The sequence below is a fragment of the Emys orbicularis genome, chromosome 1, assembly GCF_028017835.1.
Source record: "Emys orbicularis isolate rEmyOrb1 chromosome 1, rEmyOrb1.hap1, whole genome shotgun sequence".
NCBI lineage: Eukaryota > Metazoa > Chordata > Testudines > Emydidae > Emys > Emys orbicularis.
In genome coordinates, this window is record NC_088683.1 from 148,126,233 (window position 1) to 148,136,090 (window position 9,858).

Sequence of the window (9,858 nt, forward strand, 5' to 3'; positions counted from 1 at the left end):
CTGTTTGAGTTTCCGATGTTTATTATGGAATTAATGGGAAGAAAAAAACAAAGGCAAAAAAATGTGTTCACTTTCCACTAAGTAAACTAATTGACCTTAAGTATTGCTTTATTCAGGAAATACAGACTTTTCAAAGGACATCAAACAGGAACTGTTTAGTTGTAACTGGTATTGAATAGGTGCAATTGTACTGAATTAGTGCATTATCAGTGAGTGCCAACAATTTTTTTCTATTAGATGAGATTTGCTGTTATGCAAGTGACTGTTAAGTTGGCTTTCACAATGAAATAAAACTTCTCCAGTGAAACCACAGCAGCAGCTCAGCGTCTCACACATGCAGACACCAACCTCAACATGGTAACTTCAAAATGTCAGTGGGACCATTTAAAATCTATAATTGTTAAGCCAGAGCAGTTAAAATTAGACACTCACATGGACTCCAGGCACTCTTACTAAATAGTGAATCTGGCCCTAAACGTTAAATTTAAAAAATAGATTTGCTACATCACATATTCAGATCATCAGAAATATCATATGTTAAATTTAACCACCTCACTAATCCTCACATTCCATAATTAGTGCACAGCTTTGCCGGGAGTCTATCCCCATTCCCATAAAATCTTTAGTAGGGTGCTCAATCTGTTGAATGAAATCAAGATTATGCCCTTGATTTACACTACCACACAGTACAGTACAGTAACCACAAGATCAAAGTTTAAGTAATCAGAACCCTGGAATATTTGGAGTAGCTGCTCTAATATATCCAGACATTCAGCTAATAGGGGGTAAAAGTGTTACACTGACCTTATTCAAGTACATTTAGGGCTTGATCCCAAGCTCACTGAAGCCCCCTCCCTCCCTTGTGTAGGTTGTGCAAAAGTGTTCAGACTAACACTATCCTGGAGACACCTTATGGCATTAAGGTAACTTAATTCAGTAAAGTTTAAATCATATTGAATTAGGTTTAATACCTTTTGGGTACATTGTATTAAAAATGTTGCTGTGTCCATGCTTTTGTGGAATTGTATGTAACTGCACCATGAGCAGGGGAATGCTAATATAATTCCGCAGGTCATGAGCCCTTTGTAGCCACGTGGAGAGGTTGCCACATATTAGTTCAAACTGGATTCTCTACAGACCAACAGTCAATGAAAGGATTTATGGATAAATAGCCTGGTTTTAAACAGGCTCAGGGCCTTCTTCCTGATCCAGCAAAAAGACAGGATCCCTGATCCACAAAGGGCCCAAGCCTTAGGGAAGCATTGGAAGGACTTGGCCTGCTGACTTCTCCCTCATCCTGGGGCTGGCAGGCGCTAACTTGGCCCTGTGCAACTAAAACCAACTTGGGCAAGATCTTCAGCTGGTATGATTTGGTGAAGTATCATTGACTTCAGTGGCTCTATATCAAGTTACACAAGCTAGGAATCCAGCCCTTCATCTCTAATTGTCATTTCAATTCTTGTTAAAAAATTCTGAACAAACAGGTTGCTGAAGAAGACTGTGAACATTCCAGAGAATAGCTTCAAACAAATTTAGACTGGGACTCTAAAAGAGCATCCACAAACATGCACAAACAGGAGGGGAGGAGGGACAGCTCTGTTTTCCCAACATTCAGCACAAAGCTCCCAGATTGGTCCTTTGGTATTGGGAGTAACCTGAATGTTGTTGTGGTTTTGATAAAGTAACCAATTATCACATAGTCAGTTGCCTGGGTGGCAAGATAGACTGGAATTCCCCAGGGGACTGGTCTGTGACTCCATAGTAAGGCACTTATAGTGCTTTAGGAGTTCATACTTGTTACTGGGTTTGTGAAATCTAATTATAGAACACACAGCCAGTTTGGGATCTCTGCCCTGCTCCTTGACAGCCTGCCCTAAGGTTGACACTCATGGTTGTGAGCCACTCCAGGCAGGGTGACCGTGCCAAATTTAAGCACTTCATTTGTTTAAGCACATCTCAAGCTGTAGAGACTCATGATGTTAGCTCTGGAGGCCTCCAGTTCAATCCATGGTCATAACCAAGATTGCAGTTGCTTTAAAATAGAAGCTGATCTGGGATTCAAACTGCTGTGAGCCTGAGACACATGAGACCAGCTTTCTCTGTTCAGGGAAAGTATGTAACCCACTGTTCAGTGTGAGTGACACATACCCCTGTGTGCCCAACCCACAGAGCATGTGAGTGTGTTACAGCTGCCAGCTGGGGAGTTATTTCTCTGACACAGGCTTTTAGCTCTAGACATCCCCAGCTCAATCCCCAGTCACCAGAATGGTGATTCTCTTCCTCTCCCATTCCTCTTTTGTCTCTGTATGAGCCTCATTGATTGTATTTTGTTTGAATTTACACTGTAAGATCTTTGGGGCAAATTGTATTTTTCCATAAAACACCCAGTGCACAAACAACACTATATTTTTTACAAAGTATTTATTAATATTTGCACTAATGGCCTCTAAAATCAACTCTTATCAACCCAGAAGTGAATGACAGTCATTCAGTATGGTGGGAGTGCTCTGGTTGGCTGGAGAAGATTCCAGTTTGGGGTCTCTGCCCTGCTTCCTGACAGTCTGCTGTGTGTTTTATCACCTGAAACTGCAGCCCTCAGTCTGAATGGTAACACAGCAAATTGAAGTGATTTCTCTTTGTCTTTGGAAAATCCCAGGATATGTGTCTCGGATGCTGTGATCCTCAGGCTTCAGCTAAGCAGCTCTCTTCACACAAATACAGCGATATTGTTGTGCACAATTATAGGAGGAGGCTTCTCCTGCATTCAAAAGTACACAGGACGCTCCAGGCTCTTTCTTCTTTACATGGAACCTGGGGTGGAAAGCTACATTTAACGCTCAGCCATGCCATTTTTTAAAAATCACAAACAGTGTCATTGCATTTGGCTGCCTAAATATTGGGGTTAACTTGTCTTACCTATTAATTTCACTTTCAGAATAACATGTCCTGCAATATGAGCTATGAAAAGCATTTCTTTGTGATTTGGAATTTTTTTAGTGTGAGATTGTTAATTTAGCTGAGATGGCCTCTTGTTCTATTTACTGCAGTTGTTGTACAATTTAATGTTCAGGGGTAGGAGGGTATTCTCTTCTTTTTCTCATTAAGTGTAATGGTGGCATCGCCCTAAGTCAGTGTTTCAGCTTTGAAATGTCCCATTTTAGAATATTTGTGAATGTCTATATTCATATGTAGCTCTGACAGAGTTACACCTACCACTGTTAATGTTATTCAATTGTTTAATTGTGTTTATTCGCTTAGATTTAAACAATCCAAATAGCACCACTCCTTCCTGTGAGAATTTGTAAAAGTAAAAAATGCACAATAATTCTATACGTTCAGTAGCAATGCCAGACTGCAAATTCTGTAAGAAATGCACAAGGATGTAAAACACAAGTGAACAACTTTTAGATTGGCCAGAGACTTACAGGTCAGTGGAATAAGCTGTGCCATCCTCCCACATCCAGCTTGTAGCAGCTCCCTTACGGAATAGTCCAATCCAGTGAAAACACGCCCGTCTTGTTATGAAATCCTGTTTGGGAACAAGACTAAATCATTTACATCAATCCCCTTTGGTAGGTGTACGGATATCAGGGATGAGAATGAGGTTGATGTGTCCCAAACAGGACCAGTGTTTCGTAATGCCCATACATTGGCCAATCACACCCCATTTTTTCCAAAATAGTTAACCATAGATTTTATGAGATTTTTGCCCAATTTGATCTGCACCTGTCCCTCCAGGGAGGCATCACAGCTACTGTCCTGGCTGAGAAGAACTGCTAGGATACCCTGGAGAACAAGTCAACACAATTGTCCCATCAGCCAGGGGTATCACTAATGAGAGAGATGAGGAGTTCTCTTCCAAGCAGCACAGACACTAACCCAATAGCATTTCCAGCCTCTGTTAAAAAGAGACAAAGCTTGATTTTATTCTCAGATGGATTTCATTTCATTGACTTCAGGGGAGGAAATCCTGATTCACGATGGAGTGAGAGGAGACTCAGACCCTAGGAAAGGACTCTGTGCCTTCCTCGTGCTATGCAGAGCGCTAATCCCTAGGCTAGGACATCACACTCCCTTTAATCAGTCCTGAAACCAGTGATAAAATTTGGATTCACTCCTTCTCTGGTGCCCAAAATCTGCCCAGTGTCTCTTGGGGACACAGCTCTGAATACAACACAAGCAGTTTAGAGGGTCATTTTACCCTGCCAGTGTTATTTTTCATTTAATACCCATATCCCACTTCCCCAGCAGATGAATATTGGGCAAGTTTAGTTTGGAAAATACAGGAAAATAAGGCAAAAGGTAAATTCCCTACCAGTTCTTCCTTGTTCTCTATCCTCAGCAGTCTGGAGTGATGAGACGAGCAGTATACTTTACTCTCCTGCCAGGAACTCCTTTCATATGTAAAATGGTAACACTTCTCTCTATGCTGTATCCAGCCCTCAGGGCAAGAGCTGCATTTATCGACTTGAAAAAGAGAGCAATATAGACCTGTCATATATCTGCATTGATACTGAATGTCACCGTGTACTAGCTAGTGTGTATATTTCTCACTGGGAATGTAGAGTTTGTCTTGCCAGCTAGGATGAAGCTGATGTTGGGGCCCCCAAAATAACCTGGGATATGGGATACTTGGGTCAAGGCCCTTTTCTGATTCAGGCAGAGCAGGGACTTAACCCTGGTTCTCCCTCATCCCACGTGAGTCCCCTCAACTCCAGGCTATTGGCTGCTCTGGGGTTTCTCTGTTTTTTTATGGAAAACTTTGAAAGGTCTCGGTTTTATCCCAACATGAAATGGGAAAATTTTGAATTCTCAAAAGTGCTCATGGGACAGGAAACCTGTTTCCCATCCAGCTCCATTCAGACCACAATGAACAAGAAAGGTAATGAGAGCAATTGTGCAGGAGGTAGCAACAATGAGATGCCTTTCTGAACAACTTACTTCTGTTGCAGATGAGTCATCATCATCATGGCCTCGTTTTCAAAGTGATGGCAACGATGATGTTGACTAGGATGAAAACCTAATAGCAGCAGCCTAGTTGTCTCTTGCATTTGTCAAAATCCCTCTGTTTATCAGTGTCTTTCCCTTGTACCATTGAGAGATGTAAATTGGGAAGGAGCTACCCAGGTTCCTCTACTTTGAAGCTAGTGAGCCAGGGATAATTTATTATGTCCACTGTTTAGGACACCATATTTTTCTAAGATTTGTTTGTGGCTTTTCATGTAATTAATATTTAGATGAGGCCCTTGTACATTTTGTGCACAGGGACGGAATTACCTTTTATTGTTAATAAGGACAAGGAAAGCTGGATTCTGATAAAGCAACACTATTACCATAAAGGATATAACAGAAGAGTGAGCTCTGATCGATACCTTCCCTATTCACAGCATTTGAGAGTTCTGTGTTATTGGCTTGGAGATCATCTCTTTGCTGCGTGCAGTTTTTCAGGGTTTCCTGCAATTGGGTGCAGTTTTTCAGAATAGCCTGTTTCTGGATAAGTTCCTCATTGCATCTTCTCACTTGATGGGAAGCCTGGAGAACTTAAATCCACATCCCAAGAAATCAGTTAAAACAAAATTCAATACACTTATATAAATCTGCCTTTTGCATTATAAGGATGCTAACAGCAATCGTGACAGTTGTCATTATGGCTTACACACTGGGGATTGAGCTGGAGACCTTCTGAGCTAAAAGCATGAACTGCTACCACTTGAGTGAAAGACCTAGTCTACCCTGGAAGGATAGATTAACGTAGCTACAGTAGTCAGGAGTGTGAAAAAAACATTCCACTAAATCATGTAATTATGCCAACTTAACCCCAGCACAGATACAGCTATGTAAATGGAAGAATGCTACGCAGCTACCATCATTTCAGGAGTAGTAGGTCACGTCTACAGTTGGGGTTATGCCGGTATTGCTATGGCAATTTAGTGCATGGAAAAATACATTTTTTTGGCTAATAAAATATTCACTGAAAAAAAATTCACCCAGTGCTAGTCATGATGCCATTTCTAACCACATTTAAATTGTAGTCAGAGTTTCAAATCAACTTTAGTCTTAACTCAGAAGGACTCTTAGGACCACCCCTCTCCCTAAGATTCAGAGCTGGAGCTGCAACACAAGATGTAGCTTCAAAGTGCTGTCTATATAGGTATTTGTAGAGCATTAGTGCAAGCCCTGCTAGCCTTAGTCTTTTGACCTGGGCTAAAAGGCTTGCTCCTGCTTGTTCCAAAATGCTGTGTAGACACACCCTTAAAGGCATCTCAGCTTCTCACATGTTTTACTGGTAAAATTCAAATCACAGCTCAGCAGGCTACAGGTTCTGAATACCAGTTGTTTTTCACAAAGTAATGCAAACTATGACAGTGTCTCACATATGCATTTACACACATCACTCAAATACTTATTAGAAGATCCTTTCTACATGTTATAATGGTTCAGATAATGTTTTGTTGCCTTCTTGGCAAATACTTACACTTGGCACCCAAAACCCCTGCAGTTACTAGCAAAGCCAGGCAGAGGAGCCCCAGAATCACTGTAATAAGCCATGGTGAAGATGGAGAAGGAGATTCTAACAGAAATAAGACAGAAAATGAAAGCAAAGATGACTAGATTTCTGGTATCAGGTCAGAGCTCTCAGCCACACCAGTCTACCAAAGCCAGAACCCACCTCTATGGAGCTAAACCAATCCAATAATAATAGCTATTAAATATGTGCTCAATAAATCTTGTGTGAATTGAGAAGATGTGGAGAAAACAGTCGCTCCTGGTGAAGTCCAGATCTGTCACATCCCAATTTCTGCCCAGGCATTGGCACAGTGTGGTCCTAAGCGAGCTCCCATTAACACGCCATTTCCTTCCACAGTAGACAAAATTCTAATTTTATTGTTCCTTAAACATGAGACCATGGACAGCGGCTACAGCAGGAGGAGGATGTTTGACTATGAACATTTTGATAAAAGAAAGTAAGGAGCCAGAAGCTCATAGTGCATAATACCTTTGCTCTCTGCACTTGTAGGTCTTTGTTGCCTCTGCTGCTTTGAAGGAGTGTGAAACTTCAGATCAGAGTAGGTTATTTCCTGCTCACTGGTTTCTGGAAAGACAGCTCTATGAAATTGTCATCACAGTAGGTGGGAACATAACTTCATAGATGTTAAGGCTAGAAGACACCATTATGAGCATCAGGTCTGAGTTCCTGCGTAATGTAACACAGACCATAGACCCTCACCCTGTAATTCCTGTTTCCAAGACTAATAACTTGTGGTTGAATTGGGCCATATCTTTTAGAAAGAGAGTAAATCTTCATTTAAAGACTCCAAATAGTGTAGAATTATCACATTCCTTGGTAATCTGTTCCACTGGTTAATTGCATACATTGTTCAAAATTTGTGTCAGATTTCCAATTTGACCTTTATCAGAGTCATCCAATTAGGAAGCAGAAACAATAGCATGTGACTTAGGTGACCGATCACATTGATCCAATAGTGAAGTATGAACAGTGAATTCTTAAAGCAGTAGCCACTGCAAATAGTTGACAACCTACTCCAAGCTTGGAACATAAACTACACACTGAATAATTTCATATAGAAACCCATTTTTTAAAAATTGAAGCCTGTTCTCAGATAAGTCATGAACAGAACATGGGGTGAATTCTCTGAGAGTCAGATTCTTCAGTTGACTCATGTTGAGTTGTATCTTATTCTGTGACTATGAATAAGGAAAGGAATCAGAATCCTGCAGTAATGGCCTAGTAAGACTGAGTAAAATTTAGTAAGGACATCAGGATTTGGCCCAAAGGCTATAGCCAGTTAGAGTATGTCCATCCCAGACAGAAAGCACATAGTAAGGTGGTGAAGTACATTTGTTTCTTATTATTTTCTGCTATCTTCAAAAAAACCTGACCTTTTGAAGCTACACCCTGAGGAGAGGGCCATTGACTGGGGATTACCTGTTCTCAGAAACTGCAGATCAAAGGCCTGAGCTGTACAAAGTAACAGTTGAACTATCCAGTTGGGTATCTGGCTTCTGATCATAAAAACTGACATGGACTTGGGACCAAGAGTTTGAAAGATTCACCCTTCCAGAGCCCTGTGTTGGAGCTGGGGATCCTATTAATGGAGAGATCCTATCTCCTAGAACTGGAAGGGACCTTGAAAAGCCATTGAGTCCAGCCCCCTGCCTTCACTAGCAGGACCAAGTACTGATTTTGCCCCAGATCCCTAAGTGGCCCCCTCAAGGATTGAACTCACAACCCTGGGTTTAGCAGGCCACTGCTCAAACCACTGAGCTATCCCTCCCCCCTTACCTGAGGGATGACCTCAGGTAAGCTTTTAGCATGCATATAGGTTATTTTATTGTTTTAAAATATATTTTCTCTTTAATGCTTTTTCCCTAAGAATAAATAGTTTGCTTTGTGAAGGTTGGTTGGTAACTGGAATACACTGTTATAGCCCTTGTAAAAGAGTTAACTGCAGGTGCTGGTCCCCAATCAGACCTGCTGGGAAATCACGATGAGGTGCAGAGGTACTGCAAGCCTAAACCCCCAGAAGGCAAGATGTGGGTCTCTGCTTCAAGAAATGTGAGAGCTGGGAAGCCGGAATCTTCAGTGGGTGCCCTCAAGGAAGAGCTGGAGGGAGGTCAAAGATGTAGTTAAGCCTGGAACCGTGTCAATGCTTATCCTCAGGTCCAAGAGACCTTTCTCATGAGTGATGGCTCCAAAGCTTTGCTGACTGGCAGAAAGATTCCATGGTGAGGTTGCAGGCCACAGAAGTTCTGGAAAACCTGAACAGTCAACTCAAGATGGAAAATATTGGCTCACAGAGCAATCCAGTAAGGTGCCTTCTCCTATAGACCAACTGGGGACAGCTGAACAGTCACAGGTGAACTAGTCTCTTCCCTCATAAAGGGCCAGTACCACCCTGTGACAGAAGGGTTTATTACTTCATAATCAAATAATTGTGTTCAAGGGCTTTGTAGGCACAAAGCCAACTCCTTCCCATACCTGGAAGACTATGCATTTTTTGGGGCTCCTTTATATCACACAGACTGACACAAAACTAACAACATAGTTTTACTGACATTTGAGAAAAATCTCTAACACAGGTTCTTGATATATAACAATAGGGTTTGTAGGATAAAGTTCAAGAAGGAGATTTGAGTGGGGCTAAAAGCATAATGTTAGACATAGATTCAGGAGATTATACATATACAGTACCTATGATTCTGGTATGCTTTGGTCTTCGTTTTCTCTTCTGCTCTGCAGGAGTATGAAATCTGACGTCCGCATAGGTCACTGACTGCTCACTCATTTCTGGTGGGTTATGGGATAGAAATTCCAGAGATGGGGTTAGTGAACTGAGATGAACATTGGGATTTGTACCGCAGTGAAATGAGCTATTAGTGCCAGTAATAGCATCAACATGAACAGGAGCAATGTAACAGGACAGCCTGCTCAGTGGCTCGGTATGAGTGCTCCTGCGTTGCTCTCGGACACTTAACTCCCACATAACAAAGGCCACAAGAAATATATTCTACCATTTATGGCTAGCTAGGCCACTCCATCTCATCCCAGTGGGTGATGATTTGGCCTCACATATACACACTTTTGTCACCTCCTGGCTGGTCTAGCAATGCTTTTTAGCTGGGCATGAAGCCATCAGCCTCAGGACACTCCAATTACTACAGAACGATGCAGCCTGTCTCCTCGGCAACACAGGCTGCCACAAGCACCTCATACCAGTCCTCCACTCACTGTACTGGCTCCCTATAGAATGCCAGGTCAAATTAAAGATCTCAGTCCCTATCTTTATGGTGCTCCATGCCTGGCCCCACAATACCAAAGAGATTGCCTAAAGCGCC

General features: G+C 41.9%; 1 protein-coding gene across 1 annotated transcript; it reads right to left on the reverse strand.

Annotated features, from left to right (window-relative positions):
* Positions 1 to 2,693: 2,693 nt before the first annotated feature.
* On the reverse strand, positions 2,694 to 9,308 carry LOC135895662 (C-type lectin domain family 1 member A-like). Its single transcript, XM_065423800.1, has 7 exons — positions 9,215 to 9,308; positions 6,998 to 7,093; positions 6,476 to 6,571; positions 5,334 to 5,540; positions 4,316 to 4,467; positions 3,426 to 3,529; positions 2,694 to 2,811 (listed from the first exon to the last, which is right to left on the reverse strand). The coding sequence occupies exons 1-7, from the start codon at positions 9,306 to 9,308 to the stop codon at positions 2,694 to 2,696; spliced, it is 867 nt and encodes a 288-aa protein (XP_065279872.1).
* Between the last annotated feature and the right edge of the window lie 550 nt (positions 9,309 to 9,858).

What these genes read in the sequence shown, in the direction of transcription:
- LOC135895662 (XM_065423800.1), bottom strand. Translation starts at nt 9,308, where the DNA reads ATGAGTGAGCAGTCAGTGACCTATGCGGACGTCAGATTTCATACTCCT. An exon ending in AAAGCATACCAGAATCATAG is followed by an intron (nt 7,094 to 9,214) that starts GTACTGTATATG and finishes CTGTCTTTCCAG; the next exon opens with AAACCAGTGAGCAGGAAATA. An exon ending in AGGGGTTTTGGGTGCCAAGT is followed by an intron (nt 5,541 to 6,475) that starts GTAAGTATTTGC and finishes TGTGGATTTAAG; the next exon opens with TTCTCCAGGCTTCCCATCAA.